Source organism: Rhamphochromis longiceps, linkage group LG3 (genome assembly GCF_057381845.1).
Source record: "Rhamphochromis longiceps isolate RC_006_pf linkage group LG3, R_longiceps_female_GT1.1, whole genome shotgun sequence".
Taxonomy (NCBI): Eukaryota; Metazoa; Chordata; class Actinopteri; order Cichliformes; family Cichlidae; genus Rhamphochromis; species Rhamphochromis longiceps.
This window is the reverse complement of record NC_140559.1, coordinates 43,608,201-43,628,500: the sequence shown is the minus strand read 5'-3', so window position 1 is coordinate 43,628,500 and position 20,300 is coordinate 43,608,201. Positions and strand designations below refer to the sequence as shown.

Below are 20,300 nucleotides of genomic sequence, written 5' to 3'. Positions count from 1 at the left end.
GGACTGGAGCTCTCTGCCTTTACCAATCCAGCCACGGGCCCATCCATCTGGCCCATCAAGACTCACTCTCATTTCATCAGTCCATAAAACCTTAGAAAAACCAGTCTTGAGATATTTCTTGGCCCAGTCTTGACGTTTCAGCTTGTGTGTCTTGTTCAGTGGTGGTCGTCTTTCAGCCTTTCTTACCTTGGCCATGTCTCTGAGTATTGCACACCTTGTGCTTTTGGGCACTCCAGTGATGTTGCAGCTCTGAAATATGGCCAAACTGGTGGCAAGTGGCATCTTGGCAACTGCACGCTTGACTTTTCACAGTTCATGGGCAGTTATTTTGCACCTTGGTTTTTCCACAAGCTTCTTGCGACCCTGTTGACTATTTTGAATGAAACGCTTGATTGTTCGATGATCACGCTTCAGAAGCTTTGCAATTTTGAGACTGCTGCATCCCTCTGCAAGATATCTCACTATTTTTGACTTTTCTGAGCCTGTCAAGTCCTTCTTTTGACCCATTTTGCCAAAGGAAAGGACGTTGCCTAATAATTATGCACACCTGATATAGGGTGTTGATGTCATTAGACCACACCCCTTCTCATTACAGCGATGCACATCACCTAATATGCTTAATTGGTAGTAGGCTTTCGAGCCTATACAGCTTGGAGTAAGACAACATGCATGAAGAGGATGATGTGGACAAAATACTCATTTGCCTAATAATTCTGCACTCCCTGTATATATATATATATATATATATATATATATATATATATATATATATATATATGAAACCCCATCAAAATCCAGACCACATGTGAATAATCCAGTCAGAGCATAGGAACACAGTCTATGGCTGAGCACTGAGCTCTAGTCTCACCTGTTAGAGTGAGATAAACAAAGGCATGTAGCCAAATTGTACTTGTTAAATAGCTGGTCTGACTTTATTAAATATACTTTGAAAAAAAATTAATTAAATAATAATGAAAGCAGAGGGTAAAATATGAAGACTGAAAAAATAATGCTGTTAAGGCATCACTTACATGAACATTAATATGTAGCATCATATCTAAAACAGCAACCTCTGGTGACCAAACTGATGTTCATCCACAACCCCAGAGACCATGATGGAGGAGTCTAAAGTGGTGTGGATCCAGGTTGCAGTAACAATGTAGCAGGTCTGACCTCTAACACATTGTGCTGCTAAACTCTGCACTGTGCTGCACAAATTTGCAAATGAAGAGATAAGCTGACACCTGCCTTTTCAACTGAGTTGATTTAATCCCCCAAAACTGTTTAATTAAAAAATAAATTAAGTAAAATTACTTCATACTGTATGACTTAGCCTTTATCGGCATTCCTTTCCTCCTGTTTGAAGGTACAACACCAAAATAAATGGGAGTAAATCTCTGGGAAGATCTCTCAAAAAGAGCAAAATATATCTGATTTATTCACAAATTTTTAAAGTTTGAAGTCTGTTTGTTTGTTTATTATGAAGGTAAAAACTTTGAATTAATTTAAATAAAACCTAATTGACAGAAGTTTTTTGTAGCAAAGAATCAAATCCATCAATAATGAAATTGATAGATGAACACAGATCAGCACCTCTTCAAAGTGTTACCTAATTTTGGCATTCATATTTCCATGGGAGGAGAAATGGAACCTAATGAAGATTCTTCAGGAGGAGACATAGACAAGGGTGGTGAAGGATGCCATCAGAAACATTGAAGATCTATTTTAGGTTTAGTGGGGTGTTGTATCTGTTTAGGAGCTCTTAGTAACTGTATAATAACTTACAAAGAGTTTCCCTTGCTGTTACAACAACAGGCCTCCATTACTTTACATCTGCCCCAACTAATACTGCCATCTTCTGGTGATAAAGAATATCGCTCTACGATGACATCAGGTAAGATAAAATGGGCTTTGCATCAGTGACACAACATTGCCTTTGCAACAAAATTCAGAAAGAAATAGGGGGGATTACAGTCACAGTAAAACTCATTCAGTGAAAACTCAGAAATTAATTTTATTGTTAAACTTAATATTAATAAACTTTTTAAGTTATCAAGTTAATGAATTGTTAAATTATTAAACAATTTAGCAATTTACAATATGTAAACTAAACAGTTGGGCAGTGTTCTCTTCAAAGAAGATAACTTTTATTTAAAAAATCTAAACTTATATTAAAATATTCAGGGCACCACAAGTCATTTACTCAGATTCATGCGTGAGCAGCATTTTATTGGTAAGTCTGGTTCATGTTGTTCAACCACTGGCCAAAATAATGGAGTCACCACGTAGAAGATATTCTTTCAGCTTCTTTACTTTGCAAATTAAACAAAGACATGAAACCAAATTGTTTTTGTTGAATAGCTAAATGGTCTGCCTTCAAATTGTTTACATTAATAATAATAATAATAATAATAATGAAAGCAGAGGGTAAAATATGAGACCATTAAAAAAAAAAAAAAAAAAAAAAATCACAATTGTGACTTTATTGTACATTCTCTGGCTTTTGTGTGCCCTTTATATGAACTGTTTGAAACATGGACTTCATCAGCAGCTGACATTTGACTTATTTCTGCTCAGGTACTTATAAACACAAGCACAGCTAAAGCAACACAGTGAGCAATGTTGCTTTTAACAATAATAGCTTTCGGTTAAAACAATGCATGAAAACAAATCTAGTTCACTTTAAGAGTTCGAAAATCTCTAAATAAAACTTTAAAAACCATTTGGAAATAATCGCTCCTGCTGCAGCTGTCACACAGTGGGCAGGTTGCCAGTCTGAAGTAAAGGCATAAAAATAATTAATGGGACATCAGCATAATTCAAGACTTTGTGGAAACATTCATAAAGAAGTTAGAAACGCTTCCTGTTAAAGGTGAGTGATGTAAAAGATACCTACTTATATCCTTCTTGTATTTTCAGATTACAGTGCTTCACATTTTATCTGAACAGCATGCGTCGGGTGTGTTAGAAGATCAAAGATTTCCCAAATTATGTAAAAAGGGTGGATATTATAGTTTTGTTTAAGTCCTTATCACATTTTTAGACTAGTCCAAGCTGAAGAAAGGGGAAGAAAATACACCAGGTCAAGTTCACCAATTACCAAAACAGCAGTGTAAACAATCAGAAGTAGAGTCAAGAAACCTTTCCCAGAAGCACATAGGCAGAGTATGTTATTTTATGATTCATTGGGCAACGCTAGGTAATATGCTGAGCTAAACTAAGCAAACAAGGTTCTGCTCCAGCTTTCTGTTTAGGTTTTACCAGAATGACAATTCAATTCTAAAGGAAAGTCTGGTATGAGAGAAGAGTACATAAAGTCTGTGTTGTCTGCTACTTTCTGCGCCACACGGGTATTGAAGTTTGTCTGGGAGCTACACCATCACTGCAGGGGATGAAGTAAGAACTTGTCCTCAAGCACACAGGAGTGAGTTTCAGACACACAAAGCAGAACTCTTTCTGACAGCGAGGACAGATGATGTTCTTGCAGCCTGTTTTGTCGTGCTCCACTATCTCACCACAGGTGGGACAGGCCCGGATGGAGGGACAGGCATCGACCCCCCGAACCTGAGGGAGAGCGGTAGTCTTGCAGTTCTTGAGAACTTCGAGTTCGTGGTTTACGCAGCCATCATTATCACAGCGGTCTGATCGTGGAGCTCTACCTTTCCACGGCCTCAAACACTGGCAGCAGAACTCATACGCTTTGTTGTTGTCTGCTGTACAGATTGTGCACCTCACACTCAGGTTAGTCAGGTCCTCTCTCTCCACATAGGTTTTGCAACCAGGACACTGTTGTGAGAAAAATAAAAAGAATAGTTTTAAATTTGAAAAGTAAAACATTTTGTGCTTTCCTCTGTATCTAGGATAAACTGTAGTCCCTTGGGCTGGAAAAGCCTGCATAAACCCAGCCCCACAAACTTTGCATGGAGAGTTGAGTTTAAAGGCTAGAAGGCCACACCCTGACAAGATCTCCAAACAGTGGTGATCTCGGCCAAACGCATCATTCAATCAGAGCTTCCTGACCTTTTGTGCATCTACACCAAGCGGTGCAAGACCAAAGCCAGGAAGATTATGATGGACCTCTCCCATCCCAACAATGGACTCTTCTCACTGTTGAGGTCTGGGAAGCGCTTCCGCTCCCTTAAGGCCAAAACAGAGACAATGAATTCTTCCCCCCGCAACTCGGGCCCTGAACCAGGTGTGGAACTGGACTCTGCTACATCACATCACTACACACACTCTGTTTATTTCTTCTTATAATTTCTTTCTTAAATTGTTATTTACATATTTTTTACTGTAAATTTCTAAATGTAAAATCTGTAAATTTTGTACATTTCTTTATTGTAGTTTAATGGTCGGACATTACACAGCATTTCACTACATGTCATACTGTGTATAATTGAGCGTGTGACGAATAAAAATTGAATTTGAATTTGGAAAGGTGGGATCTCTCTGTGTAGAGTTTGCTTGTTTCCTTTTAGGTACTCCAGCTTCCCCTTACAAACTAAATTCGTGCTCATTCACCTATATTTGCATTTTCTTATTTCCATCTATATCTACTTTGTGGGATCTTCGACTTCTTGTGCATGTCACTTCTGGGAGTTTAAACATAAATTTTCAAGCAGGGAAGTTGAGTCGTCTTGCCCTGTGTCTTTCTGTCTTATGCCTGTTTGTTCATGATTGCTGAGTGGATTAGAAACACTCTCTATAGAAGACTTACTATTTTCAGTTCACAGTAGTCTCTGGCTGCCAGCTGGGCAATCTTCTCTTCAAAGTAGGCCATCTCTTTAACTGTCAGTGCTGCCAGCCTGCGCACCTCTGGATATGACCACACTTCACCACACGTCTCGTAGGTGTCCTCATTTAAAGCAGGACACTTAAATTTGTATTGTCCCTGCAGGGACACAAAAGGTTTAATCACCCGTAATGGGGAAGACAGAGTGAGAAACCTTTTTTAAAAAAGTTTAAAATGAAACAAAACAAAGTATTGTTTGGCAACAAAGAGCTTCATCATACAAAGTCCTATCAAACCAGATCAGGATGACAGTTTTTAAAATTAAGAGTGTGATTTCCATTTGACGTGTTTTCTATTTTACTGTAAACATTGACCAAAATTTGGAAAGAAAAAGAACAAAAATGAAGAAAGAAACCTGATCCAGCAGACTGCGGCACCATCCGGTCAGAGATTCCGCTGTGACGGCATGACCGCAGGACATCTCTGCTACGAGACTGTCATCACCGGCTGCACAAAACAAAGAGAAAGCACAACGAGTTTTATATCAACGTCACATACAGTCTGTATTTGACCAATAGGAAGAGTTGCCAAAGTACTGAATATATGTGAGCATTTTCCTTACATAAGCTAACACCGGCATAACACGTGTATATAACTGCTTTAGTTGGGTTAACTGGTAAAATAACAAGTATACAGACAACAGGTAAAAGTACAAACCGTTTATTTTAAACGTATTTTAGTTCTTACATAATGGATCCAGCTCATCCCTCCTGTTGACAAATGTCAGCGTCGTATCGTTTGGGTCGTAGCTCTTGTCATCCTGATCTTGTGTCGTCATTCTGGTTCAGACGAGGAGGTTTGCTCTGTCCACAAACTTGATCTTGGTTTAAACGCTACAAATGAAATTAGCACCGAGGATCTTGCTCTGCCTTCCTCTTTTAAAGCACCAAGATTCAGCAGCCCGTTTAACTTTCAGTTTCTCTACGGTACTTACAACAAGTCACATGGTGCACGATAACAGGCTTGCATTCCCCTCTGATATATTCGCACTACGTGTACAGTTAATCCTTACAGCTTTAAGAAGCCTACCGTAGAATATTAATTGTGAGTTGTGCGTTAGTGCGTTGGTTTAAAAAACAAACAAACAAAAAAACGATTAATTCCAACACTTGATAAACAACGCTCCCTGGTCATACGACAAACAAAGGTGAAAATCACCCCCTAATAAACATTTTAAACAGTTTTACGCAGACGGAGAGGATACTACCTTCAAAATAACAATAAATAAAAATAATTAGAATCTGAAGAATTCTGAGCGAAAGTGAAAGAATTTATCTGCTCTCTGACGTCAAACCTTGGAGCCTTGTTCGCACTGACATATCAGTGACAGACTTTGGGAGCGCAACAAATCGGACTTAAGCGGAAAATGGGAAAAATCTACCAGGTGGTCGTTCATGGACTAAGGGGTCAGAAGATGATGTTGGACCTGTGCAACACTGAGGAGCAGTTTAAGAGCATGACTGTGAAACAGCTCAAGGAAAAATTGGCGCAGAAGCTTCCAGAGACCGCAGGTAAGACAGCAGATAATAAAACAGTGTATGTATGCTTTTATGTTGCTGGTTAATTCAAAGGTATATTTACTGTAATGAGATTATTTATATAAAGTTCTAATCCTAAAGTAAAAACTCAGCAGCTTGAAGTGAAAGTAAGTGTAACCCTGGTAAGATTTACAGCAATCAGAAGTACAGGGTTCTTTGAATGAATCGTAGTTCTTGTCTGATAATTTAATTTCCGGGCTTGCCCTGAAGGCATCACCTGCAGCTTCACAAGCACCCTGTTGTTCTTTTCTTAAATCTTATGTAACCGAGGACAAGGGATGAGTAAACGGGGCAAAGAAATAAATTGATCATTTATTTATTACACGAGTTAAACATACAAATTCCCAGTCATTTCCAGACAGGACTTACAACACATCGTGCTGATATCCCAGCTGCACATGAGACTTACCACACAAACTGTGCGAAACAACACTGCAACCCGTCACACCCCGCTTAGCGACACTGCAATCGTGGCACACACTGCAAACAATTCAGGTCTCAGCGCAGCTGGGAATCAGTGCTATGCATGGCCTGCGATCTGGGAGAAAAAGGGAAGTGGCACAAACAATTAAACAAAAAACAAAAAGGGAGGTTAGTCCGCCCTTACACAACTTACTCTCAATCAATAACCGCCTTTACGGCTGGACGGACTAACCAAAACAAAATTACAAATCAATCAAAAGAACGAAAAAAGGACAGCAGAGACAGCACAGCTGAAAAACAAACAACGTTATCAATTAAAATATTACCCAATAAAATATCAATTTTATGAAACCATTCAAAATCATGAAGCTAAAACAAACACTCAATATACCTACAATATTGATCAGTTTCCCTGCGCGCTGTCGATCTAGGGCTTGATCAATTCTTCTATTAAAATTCGTGGTCACACTAAAAAAGTCCAATGACACATTAAAAATAGGCACATGCAATAGCAAACGATCCAAACAAAAATGGCAAAAAGTCTCTTACCGACAGTATACCCGCTGCACCTGAGTGAATTAATTGCCTCTGGGTTTCTCCACAGAAGAGCGCTGACTTTCACCCCACACTTCAGCCAATCACCTGGCAGAGAGCAACAAACTGCCAGGTGACACTTGTTACACTTATATACATCAATCAATATGATAAATCTAGTGTGTGTGTGTGTGTGTGTGTGTGTGTGTGTGTGTGTGTGTGTGTGTGTGTGTGTGTGCGTGCGTGCGTGCAGGAGAGGAGGCTCTGCGCCTGATATTCACAGATAAAATGTTGGATGGAGACGACACCCTTCTGTCTGAATATGGAATCCAGCACATGTCCGTCCTCCACATGGTGATGAAGGTTCCTGGAGGACTGAAAGCTTGACTAAGACCATCTCCACCTGTCCTACCACTACTGCTGCTACTTTCTGTGATGCTTCATAAAACCTCTTGACACTGTTTACATGTATTGTAAATGGTTCACTTATTATGCTGTTTTACTGTTGAATGACAATGATTGTTTAATTGATCATCCTTTATTCCAAATGCACCACCAGTCTGTGTTGTTCTATGAAATAAAACATTTTTTCCAGTTATGTTCTTTGTATTTTTGATTATTTTTAATTAATATTTAATCTTTATTTAAACGTTTTTTCAGTTACCATAATAGTCCCACAGTCTTGTAAACGGCCATAAAATACTTAACGCTTCTGTATACTTGCTTTGAGTAATTTCAAGAAATTGGCAATGACAAAGGACACTTTTTGATTTTCACTTTTCCTACTTTAGCTATAGGTACAAAATATTGTATAAATATGATCTTAAATCGATTTTTTAATTTCAGTTCTCTAAAATGGTTTACATAGTTGGTGCTAGTTCTAAGTTTAGTTTCAGTTAAGTTTAATAGCCATGTTCTCTCTTAATGCTTCATCTCCAATAATTTTTTCAGTTGTTACAACACATTCACAAAGCATATTCAACAGTAAATCAAGAGCATGTCACTGGTGTCTTTTCATAAATATTGTATTTGCTGAAGATCCAGCTGCAGGTTCTCTGACTCTTGAGACTGAGTCTGAGCACAGACTATCATAGATCCCACAAAGTTAACAAAGAGGTAGTGATCAAACTCAAAATGAAGAACTGAAATTATCCCTTAGGACTACAGGACTGCAGATGTACACATATTGGAAAAGTGTCTTGAAGTGAGCAGATTCCAAGAGCTTTAGTTCAAACAACATGAACATACATACTTTCTTTGTCAAGAGCCCGTGGAAGACTCAAATTGTCATCCTCAAATGAGAGGAAGCTGGGTATGATTTTCAAGAAAAACCCAGGAACCATTAAGCCTCAAGCATGCCATTGATGTATAACTGCTGGAACACCAGTTTTACTGTTCATAGTGAAGACAGCTATACATCTCTGCTGACCAAGAACGAAGGCACTGCTCCATAATCAGCACCTTCAAGATTGACTGAAATTTGCTCACATTTCAAGCCAAATCTCGTCTGGAAAAAGGTTTTTATGGTCAAAATAGACAAAGATTGAATTATTTGGCCACAAAACAAAGAAGTATGTTGAAGGAGAAAAGATGAGGCTTGTGAACTTTTTGCCGGAAAACTTTTATCAGTTTTCTTTAAAGTTACAGAGGGGTGCATAAGTCTATTTAACCATCCAGTGGAAGATATGTGTGATACTGTTGAGTACTTTGAGAGTTTATCAGGGTTATGTGAGCAAGACATTTTGTTCTCTAAAAAAAAGAAAAAAGAGAAAAATCACCCATCTGTGGTGTTTGATATGTGTCCATGGCAACCTGTTGCTTCACATCATGTTTGTCTTAATAAAAAAGTGCTTTGAAATAATATCCAAGCTGTGAGTGGTGAATAAGGAGCTTCACAAAGACAACATTACCACAAAGGACAAAGGTTTATTTCAACCGCAGTACAATAAACCCATTATTTGACAAATAAAGCTGGACTGTTAGCAGAAATAGTTAAAAAATATTGTTATTCTGTGGTCACATGACCTTTTATTGCTGCAAAGAAGCTGAAAGCATATAAAAATGTAGATGCATGCTCAATCATCCAGGTAAGTAAATCCCCAAAAGTTGATTCTGTTCATCTGGATGCAGCGTTTTCAGTGGGAGAAAAGTTTGGTCACTCATCCAAGTGACTTCTTCGGTCTTAGAGACTGAAGAAGCCACTTGGATAAGTGACAAAACGTTACATCCAGATGAACAGAATCAACTTTTTGGGACAAAATCTACTATCTATCTTCTTAAAAGCTTATCCAGTTTTAGCTCAGAGGTAGCTGGCACCCGGGCAGCACGGTGGCACGGTGGTTAGCACTGTTGCCGCACAGCAAGAAGGTCCTGAGTTCAATTCCACCATCAGGCCGGGGTCTTTCTGTGTGGAGTTTGCATGTTCTCCCCGTGTTTGCGTGGGTTCTCTCCGGGTACTCCGGCTTCCTCCCACCGTCCAAAGACATGCAACTTGTGGGGATAGGTTAATTGGATAATCCAAATTGCCACTAGGTGTGAATGTGCGAGTGAATGTGAGAGCGAATGGTTGTCTGTCCCTGTGTGTTGGCCCTGCGACAGACTGGCAACCTGTCCAGGGTGTACCCCGCCTTTCGCCCTATGACAGCTGGGATAGGCTCCAGCGCCCCCCGCGACCCTGGAAAGGATAAGCGGAAGCGAATGGATGGATGGATGGATGGATGGTAGCTGGCACCCATCTCTGCAATGAAAACAAACAATAAAAAATAAATTCCTTGACCACCTGAAAGATTTTCTAAATAAGACTTTGTTACTGAAAATAAAAAAATAATCCTGTAAGATATTATCCAGCTGAATCACAGGGTTATAGTTATTAAAGGGTTATAGTTTTAAAGACATGTTTCCTGGTACAACAAATTTTCTGACATGATATGATCTCAGCTGAGGCTGAAGCAGTAAAAGAAGGTGTGGGGAGAAACGCCTGTGTACAAAAGACTTGCCACATCATTAGGTACACTTGTTCAACTGCACAGTAGTTCAGCTTTCCACTCAACCAGTCAAATGCGAGCAACTTAATTCATTTTGGCATGCAGAGTGCTGAGATGAATAGGAGGCAAAAACAACTCAAATAACCATTCATTACAACCAGGTATGCAGGTTGGCATCTCTGTATGCACAACATGTTGAACCATGAGAAGCAGATGGGCTACAGCAGCAAAAGAAGAACAATAAACTGAGGCTGCAGGTCACACAGGCCCATCAAAACTGGACAGCAGAAGATTGAAAAAGCATTGCCTGGTCTGATGAATCTCAATTTCTGCTGTGATATTCAGACAGTAGGATCAGGAACAACACGAAAGCATGGATCCACCCTGCCTGATATCAATGGTTCAGGATGCTGGTGTGAGGAGCATTTTCTTGTCACACTTTTGGACCTTTAGTACCACGCAGACACTGTGTGATGCTTTCATGTCAGGTTAGATCAAAATCTCTGAGGAGGAGGTGTTATTTAATCTGTGCCATAAATAATTTTCTTTGTCTCTATTGTAACTACTTAGCTTTATCTTAGTGGTTTCAGTGACTCTTTGTGCTCACATTTGCTCACATTTTGTTTCTATGTTCTGTGTTTCCATGTTTATGACTCTTATCATCTTGTAGGATGTTTTCTTTTCCTTCGTTAAACTTATTCTTTATCCTGAAATGTGTCACAGCACATCTCTGCTATTGGTTTATCAGCACTAATCTTTCCTTTTATGTCATATTGTGAGTCTGTGTTTGTTTTCTCCTTAGGAAATGTAAATATCGACCACATTTTGGAAAGAAGAAAAAAAGGAGAAAAAGGATGGAAAAAATGAAGAAAGAAAGAAACTTGATCTAGCAGACTGCGGCACCACCAGGTAGGCAGTGTGACGGCATAACCGCACAACATCTCTGGTACTAGAGTGTCTCCTGACCACTGCACAGAACAAAAACAAAAGACACCGAGTTTGTTATCAGCATCACAAACAGTCTATATGTGACCAATATAAGGAAATACCAAAACACTAAATATATGTGAGAATTTTTGTTATATAACCTAACACCATCATAACAAGTGCATATAGCTGCTGTAGTTGGCTTAACTGGTAAAATTATAAGTGAAATTTAACCAAGGGAAAAACGCTATCTCTTACTCATTTAAAGCACCAAGATTTAGCAGCCTATTTATCTTTTTATTTATTATCTTTTATTTCAGTTTCTCCTGGGTACTTGCAGCAAGTCACTTGATGCATTATGACAGGTTTGAATTACCTTTTAATATATTCACAGTTTGTGTACAATTAACAATTAGAACAGCTCCAAGGCTTTAAGTTGCCCACCACTGGATATGCATATTTACATTAAATGAGAAGCATATTACAGGGAACAGCTGATAAACACTCCCCAATCAGAAGAACACTAGATACTAGTGTATTATTGTCAACAGAAACTGGGTGAAGCCCAAAATGAAACTAACTAACCCAAGAATTAATAGCTAAAACTGAACTACAATGTGCATTGTAGTCATAGTTAAAGAGGTTTAGTGTGTGTTCTGTGTTTTAGTAGCTGCAATTCCAGCAGAACAAAAGAGACTTAGCAGCAGATTAGAATCAAGTGAAAAAACATTTATATATTTTCTGCCTCAAGTGAACACATTCCAGTGACAACACAATGAACTATTTACAGAGCTGCAATTTTATAGGTGTAGTCCATTTGTGATCTTAGTAGAGAATCTATATTACACCTAAAAATGCTGTAAATAAGACAATCAGTGAAATTCTGAGGTTAATTTGAAACTGAAACTTTGAACACAACCTGCTCCTAATCAGGTTATGTGATCAAAATCAGGTTAGTAAACACAAATTAAATAGACTCCAGAAGTATGAAGAATAAAGCTCAAATGTGAATGAAGACCGAGAACAAAAAAGAACAATGAAAACCAACAAAATTCATAAAAGAATAAAAGAAAAAGAAAATAATAAAAAATATGATCATGTTCAGTTAATCAAGAACAACAACATAAGCTACTTGAATATTTGTTAAACAGTTAGGTAAAAAGCAATTTGGGAAAATAATAGTGATAACAATAATAAGAATAAGAATAAGAATAAGAATAAGAATTTTCCATTAACTAAATCTTAAATAGTCTGTCATTTCTTCAGTGTGACATCAGGTTTTTGCAAACAATAACTTACAACCACTAGTTTCAGTGTAACATTTATACTTGTGTTCCCTTCAGTGAAAATTAAACAAAAATATGCCACTAGTGGAAATATTATTTTTGCCTCAAAACAGATTACCATTTATACCATTTATACTAAAATCCAAGAAAAGAGGAACGGTCACATGAAAAAACTGATATTAAAAACAATACTGGGAAATATTAAACCGGGAAACAATATTTTTAAGAAATCAGTCTGGTCATTTAACAAACTGCATCACAGTGAAACAGGGTTTATGTCGCAAAATCACAATTAAATGGGATAGAGTAAAAAAAATAGCAAAAATCGTGTTTTCTTTTTCACAGCAAATGATTCTAAAGCTGCTTAAAATAATAAAAATATACTGGTATGTTTTTTTTTGTTGTTGTTTGTTTTGTTTTTGTTTTCTTGCCTCTTTCTTCTTGCTGATAACACACATACTGCATTCTCCAATTAAATCAAAATCAAGATAGTTACACTTATTAAAGAGCTCCGCATATGGCTTGTATGCTACTGATCTCTGTGGCCTGCTTATAATGTCTTCAAATAAAGATGATTCATTTATGCTGAATTATCACAAGTGGAGGCTTGTAAAATATATAATCTTTTAAAAAATATTTCAACTTAATCTGACTCCAAATTCTGGTGTGGCCTTTTCAGTTTTTTCCTTGCCTGCGCAAATAACCCAGTAGTTTTCTTTTGTTTTGTTTTTAATTTTCTTTCTGTGCTGCCACTGTTTTTTCTTTCTTTCTTTTCTTTTTTTTTTTTTCTTAATGGGATGCACCCACATGTCTCATTTGTTTCATCATATTCTGAACCTGCAGGTTCTATTTCTCCATCATCCATTTCATGATTTTTGTTGTATATTGAAGAACTTGTGTCATTATGTTTTTGTTCTTCTCTTTTGGTTCTTCTTTTCTGCTGCTCTGGCAAACTTGACTCATTCGGTTTAACTCCTCCAGGCTTGATAGCATTGTTTGCCTGCACTTTAGTTTCAGTCTTTCCTTCATTATTTTTGACATGTCTCTCAGAGCTGCCCTGTGAGGTTTTCTCTACAGTTTCTATTCCCGTGTTCTTCAGCTTTGTCCCAGAATGCTCTCCATCAGGGTTCTGCTTTTTTTCTACAGAAGTTATTTGAACGTTTCCTGACTTCTGTGAACCACGTCCTCCTTCTGTGATTTCCTTAATCTCAGTGCTGACCTTTGGTTGACAATTCTCTGCTTTTGTTTTTTCATTAGTACCAAAATCCTGGTTTTCTTTCTGTATTTCTATAGTTTCTGATCCTGCTGGTCTCTGAAGGGATTTCTCTCTTATCTGAATTTGTTCAGTATTTCCTTCATATTCTTCCTCCACATCAACATCTTTTTGTGTTTTAGCAGCACCAATTACCTTCTCTGCTGTGTTTTCCCCAAAATTACTGTGGTCACCTTTATTAGCTCCTTTTATTTCTGTCCTGTCCTCCTCCATATCACTGATTTCTCTCTCTACACAAGCATCATTATTTGAATGTGTAACACTGATATCCTGCATGTTCAATGTATCACTGTATCCATGTTCATGAATCTGATCATCTTTTATTATGTTTTCTTTTCTAACATCAACTGTTTCTTTATTTCGAAGTGTGTCACAGCACATCACTGCTGTTGGTTTATCAGCACTAATCTTTCCTTTTGCATCGTTTTGAAAATCTGTTTTTGTTTTCGCCTCCTCAGTGTGACTACAGTCGTAATAAATTTCAACTGTTTGTTTATCCTCCTGATGTTCATATATGTTCTCTCTAACAGCTGGAGGATCTGCATGGCTTTTTTTCTCTGACTGTTTATCTTCGGCTTTATCTGATTTACCATCCATTAATTTACTCATCTCATACTGTCTGTTTAGTTCATCACATACTGCTGATGTGTCACTGACATCAAGTTTAAAATCAGGATTAATTTCTGGCCTGTTCTTTTTAGCATCATCCACTTCTGTATGTTTTTGATCCAGGTCATCACTTCCAGTGGTTCCATTGTCCTTATTTAGTTCTTTGTCCGGAGGATCCACATTACAAGGGGTGTCAGGTGATCCCCCTGCTTCTTGTAAGCGAGCAGCCTTTGGATTATCCTCGGTGTCTTTCTCCTCCGCGTCTTCTCTCTTTCTCTTATTTTTCCCATCTTGACTCTGATCATATTCACTACTGATGGTGGGTGGTTCACTGATGGACACATCTGTGGACTCTTGAATACCAGTATCTAAGGCATGAAGCACAAAGCAAAAACAAAGTCATGCAGGCACCAAACAGCTGAAGAAACCACAATAAAATATCTGCTCTTACCTTTCTTTTTCCTGTAAAACAGAAGATATGCAGTCTGGAACCTAATGGACAAATATGATATATGTTACTGTCGCATGCAGTGATTTATTTGGCTAATATTTTAAAACAGATTTATTTTTTGCAGCAGTGTTTTCTGACTTATTAATATGTGTCTGTGTATGTTGATATTTTTCTAATAGCGTAAATATTTAAAGATACACCTGTTTACATTTTCTTCATTCATTTTATTATTTTCGCTTTTGCACAGGAGAGTTTTAGGGATAGAGTTGAAACAATACTTTAACATGTAGCACAGTATATTTGAGAAAAGTGTATTGAATGCATGTTTTGTTTGATACAAATGCGACTCTACGCTGGGGCAAGAGGGGGCGTTGCCCCCTGAAACAAACATCCTGCCCCCTTAAGTCAAACTTTTTGAAGTTGTTAAAGAAAATAATAGATAATAAATAGAATAATAGACAAACTGAATATGGATAAGAATTACTACAGTAGCTGAAATATCAGCTGGTTTCATGTCTCGTTTATTCTTTTCCTCTGTGCTCTGTTTAAGCGCATCCAATCTACAATCTACAATTTTTTTATTACTATGCATGTATTATGTATTGTCTATGTATTGTCTTTTTTAATATATATATAACTTGGCCTACCCTTTTTTAATTTTGTTAATATTGGGAATAGTGAGTAGTACTATTGTTGGGTTTAAACATATTTAATGTAGGACATCCAATTAAGGTAAATTTCATGTTTTTTTGTTGTTGTTAGAATCTCACGAGCAATATTTTATTTTATTCTTTCTTCTTTTGTTTTTAATGAGGTCAGGGGGTTTGCGTGCCTCAGTTACCCTAAAAGCTAGATTAGCTACATTTATGTCTGCCCACATATATATAGATTTCTAGAACGGCCATGGATGCGAACGTGAAAAGTTATGAAATAATTGGAAAATAATGTACAGTGAGGATACAAAGCACAAAAACTTACCTCTCAGTGGTATCCAGCTGGAATGGCTGATAGTCAGCCTGATGATGGAAAAAATAATAAAGTTTGACATGATGGATTTGTTTGGCCACTGTAAGTCATGAGTAATGTAAACTATTTTTTGTATCAACAATGAATGAGTGTTTAGTCCTACCTCTGTGACAATGGTATCATCAAATTGATACCATTTGTCTCCATGTTCCTCCTGGATCTTGATTGTTGCACTGTAATGTCCACCTCTCAGATCCCCAAAATGATCCACAAACGCATACAGTTCATATGTCTGACTCTGATTACCAAAGGAAAAACAGAAAGCATCAGAATGACTGAAGAAAACAAACAGGATTGTGATAAAATACTAAAAATACCTCTGGTATCTGCAGCCTGTAGGGAACCTTCACAGAACAGGTGATTTTGATGTATGACATGTAATTATAGTTGAACTCAAACCTCTTCAGCATCAGACACAAAACATCTGGATGATGCTTTATTACATCTGTCTGAATGAAAAACATTCAATTCAGTTCAGTTTTATTCATACAACACGAAATCACAATAACAGTCGCCTCAAGGAGTTTGTCTGTTCCCAATACATGTTAATATGCTTGAGTAATTGTATTTAATGAATCATAAAACAATCATAAACTTCTTTATACTCACCATAGTAGCATCAACTTTGTCATCACACTGCTCACAGTACATCTGATTTTCTCCACAGAAATCTGAAGGTTTAAAAAACTCTCCAATTCCTTCTTCCTGAAAAATAAATACACCCATGTTATTTAAAATCAGCTCAAACAATCATGTGATGACCAGTGAAGTGAAGAATGTTTCCACGAGGAGGAAGATTTAAACATGACCTACTAACTTTATTAATTCAGACTCAAAGGTTAAGATATATTGCTTAAGAGAAAAGTGAAAAAAATCCAAACCAGTAAACATATATACAACTTCTCATGTTAGCATTCATTTGGACTGTAGGAGCTGATTTAAATAATTTTTAGCTTAACCAGTTACCTGATATAAAATTGCCACACCAGCTTTTTTTTGTAGTTTTGCCTCCGTACACCACCACAGTGGATTGTAAATCAGTCAGTATGTGACTGAAGTGCAGACTTTCAGGTTTAATTCAATGATTTTTAAAAATAATTTTGTATGACCTGTATCAAAATTACAGCTTTTTTTTGGACACAGATCCCACTTTTTCAAATTAATTGGACAACTGACTGACAAGCAATTTTTTGGTGAGATCAGGACTATTTGCTTGTTCTTTAATGACAAAGTCAGCATATATACTATCTAAGATTGATTCAAAGTGTCGAATGTGTGCTTTATATCTTATTGCTTTAATTTTAATTTAATATAAATTGTGAAACCCAAAGATACGTTAGTGCAAGTCAGAGAGGCCATGATTAGTATAAAAAATCTTCAGGATTCCATTTTTTTCAGAGATCATTGCTATACATTTTCCTGCTACATAATCAGAGAAAGCACTGCACAGAATCCACTTAAGCAAAGCTAAATGCAGTGGATAGAATAAAACAGTCATCATTTACTGAGCGAAATATGAAAAGATTATATATCTTTTACTGGCAAAAGGATGTAAGGTCAAAACAATTTCTCACAGCTGCTACATCCTGAGAATAGAAACATGCAGAGAAGTTTGCAGCTTGTCAGATCCTTACCACACTGTAGTCTTCACTGCAGGAATCCACCAGTGAAAGAGGAAGATGCCAAAATGGTGCATCTCCATCAGTCTGTATATGACTTTTAGAACAGGTGGTCTTGTTTGCTAACTGACCGTGAAAGATCTGAAAATACAGATGCACAAAAATCTGTTCATTTTCTTTCAGTTATAATTAGATAGCATTTGTTCACAACAAAAGTTGACAAAGCATTTTATACTGTAAGACAAAGACCCCTGAATTAAAAAGTTATATATTGATCCAGTGTATAGATATATCAATGAAGACCTTACCTCTGATGCATCAGGACTGGTCATTCTTAAAATCCTCTCAAAGTACTCTGCAGCATCCTGCTGTTCATTCACTGTGATAAATGCATGTTATTATTATTTTTAAGTCATTTTGTAATTTCAACCTACAATTTTCCATTGTTATAATGATGAAACATTTGAATAAATAATAGTAATATGTTTAAAGTTATACAGTGCTCAGGAATTTACAGTGTTAAAAAAGTTTTGTTGTTCTGTACCGTTGTTGATGCCCATCTTCTTTGTTATTTTATATGTGTATGTTGTATCCTTATGTAAGTTATCAAATAAGACTTTCAGATGATGATCAAGGAAGTCAGTGTTAGGATTTTTTTCAGAGTACCTACACAGGAAGTAAACATGAGTGATTAACAAATGCATCCTAAACTTCATATATGATAAATACAGAATCACACTTAAAGCTGGACAACAAACTTTTTCACAGCCTCTCTGAAGTCTTTGGTCATGAACAGCACCTGCAGCACACTGTTCAAGTAACATGTGGATCCTTGTTTCATCAGACCATGGTACCTGTTAGCTGATGGGAAGAAAGAATGCATGCAAAGAAGCTATATATTTAAAACGTTAGTCTTGATCATAAAATACCATAGAAGAGAAACAATCCAAAACAGTCAAACCAATATATATATATAACTAAACACCCAGCACGCCCCTGTGGACGGTCAATCCTTCAAGCTCGGGTCCTCTACCAGAGGCCTGGGAGCTTGAGGGTCCTGCGCAGTATCTTAGCTGTTCCCAGGACTGCGCTCTTCTGGACAGAGATCTCCGATGTTATTCCCAGGATCTGCTGGAGCCACTCGCCTAGCTTGGGAGTCACCGCACCTAGTGCTCCGATTACCACGGGGACCACCGTTACCTTCACCCTCCACATCCTCTCGAGCTCTTCTCTGAGCCCTTGGTATTTCTCCAGCTTCTCGTGTTCCTTCTTCCTGATATTGCTGTCATTCGGAACCGCTACATCGATCACTACGGCCGTCTTCTTCTGTTTGTCTACCACCACTATGTCCGGTTGGTTAGCCACCACCATTTTGTCCGTCTGTATCTGGAAGTCCCACAGGATCTTAGCTCGGTCATTCTCCACCACCCTTGGGGGCATCTCCCATTTTGACCTCGGGACTTCCAGGTTATACTCGGCACAGATGTTCCTGTACACTATGCCGGCCACTTGGTTATGGCGTTCCATGTATGCCTTGCCTGCTAGCATCTTGCACCCTGCTGTTATGTGCTGGATTGTCTCTGGGGCATCTTTACACAGCCTGCACCTGGGGTCTTGCCTGGTGTGATAGACCCCAGCCTCTATGGATCTTGTGCTCAGAGCTTGTTCTTGTGCTGCCATGATTAGTGCCTCTGTGCTGTCTTTCAGTCCAGCTTTGTCCAGCCACTGGTAGGATTTCTGGATATCAGCCACCTCCTCTATCTGCCGGTGGTACATACCGTGCAGGGGCTTGTCCTTCCATGATGGTTCCTCGTCTCCCTCCTCTTTCTTGGGTTTCTGCTGCCTGAGGTATTCACTGAGCACTCGGTCAGTTGGGGCCATCTTCCCAATGTATTCTTGGATGTTCGTTGTCTCATCCTGGACTGTGGTGCTGACACTCACCAGTCCCCGGCCCCCTTCCTTCCGCTTAGCGTACAGCCTCAGGGTGCTGGACTTGGGGTGAAACCCTCCATGCATGGTGAGGAGCTTTCTTGTCTTTATGTCAGTGGCTTCTATCTCCTCCTTTGGCCAGCCTATTACCCCAGCAGGGTACCTGATCACGGGCAGGGCGTACGTGTTGATGGCCCGGATCTTGTTCTTACCATTCAGCTGACTCCTCAGGACTTGCCTGACCCTCTGCAGGTACTTGGTGGTTGCAGCTTTTCTAGCGGCCTCTTCATGGTTCCCATTTGCTTGCGGGATCCCCAGGTACTTGTAACTGTCCTCTATGTCTGCAATGTTGCCTTCTGGTAGTTCAATCCCCTCAGTTCTGACTACCTTCCCTCTCTTTGTTGCCATCCGGCTACACTTCTCCAGTCCGAACGACATTCCAATGTCATTGCTGTATAGCCTGGTAGTGTGGATCAGTGAATCGATGTCTCGTTCACTCTTGGCATACAGCTTGATGTCATCCATGTACAGGAGGTGGCTGACAACTGCTCCGTTCCGTAGTCGGTATCCATAGCCAGTCTTGTTAATGATCTCACTGAGGGGGTTCAGGCCTATGCAGAACAGCAGTGGGGACAGAGCATCTCCTTGGTAGATCCCGCACTTGATGGTGACTTGTGCTATGGGCTTGGAGTTGGCCTCTAGTGTTGTACGCCACATCCCCATTGAGTTCCTGATGAAGGCTCTTAGGGTCCCATTCATCTTGTACAATTCTAGGCATTCCAGTATCCAGCTGTGGGGCATTGAGTCATAGGCCTTCTTGTAATCAATCCAGGCAGTGCACAGGTTGGTCAGTCTGGTCTTGCAGTCTCGGCTGATTGTTCTGTCTACCAGTAGCTGGTGTTTTGCGCC

General features: G+C 38.5%; 2 protein-coding genes and 1 long non-coding RNA gene across 4 annotated transcripts; 1 reads left to right on the top strand and 2 right to left on the bottom strand.

Moving 5' to 3' along the window:
* Nucleotides 1–2,806: 2,806 nt before the first annotated feature.
* LOC146674932 (uncharacterized) lies at nt 2,807–7,353 on the bottom strand. 2 transcript variants are annotated; one of them, XM_085399077.1, is made up of 7 exons: nt 7,303–7,353; nt 7,149–7,221; nt 6,740–6,868; nt 5,480–5,595; nt 5,148–5,239; nt 4,718–4,891; nt 2,807–3,786 (listed from the first exon to the last, which is right to left on the bottom strand). In XM_085399077.1, the coding sequence occupies exons 4-7, from the start codon at nt 5,568–5,570 to the stop codon at nt 3,331–3,333; spliced, it is 813 nt and encodes a 270-aa protein (XP_085255203.1). In that variant the 5' UTR covers nt 5,571–5,595; nt 6,740–6,868; nt 7,149–7,221; nt 7,303–7,353; the 3' UTR covers nt 2,807–3,330. The 2 variants fall into 2 exon arrangements, with proteins under 2 accessions (XP_085255203.1, XP_085255209.1); XM_085399083.1 differs by lacking the exon at nt 6,740–6,868.
* LOC146674931 (uncharacterized) lies at nt 6,142–7,838 on the top strand. The gene is made up of 2 exons (XR_014909691.1): nt 6,142–6,303; nt 7,541–7,838. It is a non-coding gene; the product is annotated as an uncharacterized LOC146674931 (long non-coding RNA).
* Nucleotides 7,839–12,893: 5,055 nt separating this feature from the next.
* Nucleotides 12,894–17,603, bottom strand: LOC146674930 (uncharacterized). Its single transcript, XM_085399036.1, has 7 exons — nt 17,478–17,603; nt 16,453–16,548; nt 16,161–16,292; nt 15,947–16,081; nt 15,796–15,833; nt 14,818–14,858; nt 12,894–14,734 (listed from the first exon to the last, which is right to left on the bottom strand). The coding sequence occupies exons 2-7, from the start codon at nt 16,492–16,494 to the stop codon at nt 13,128–13,130; spliced, it is 1,995 nt and encodes a 664-aa protein (XP_085255162.1). The 5' UTR covers nt 16,495–16,548; nt 17,478–17,603; the 3' UTR covers nt 12,894–13,127.
* Between the last annotated feature and the right edge of the window lie 2,697 nt (nt 17,604–20,300).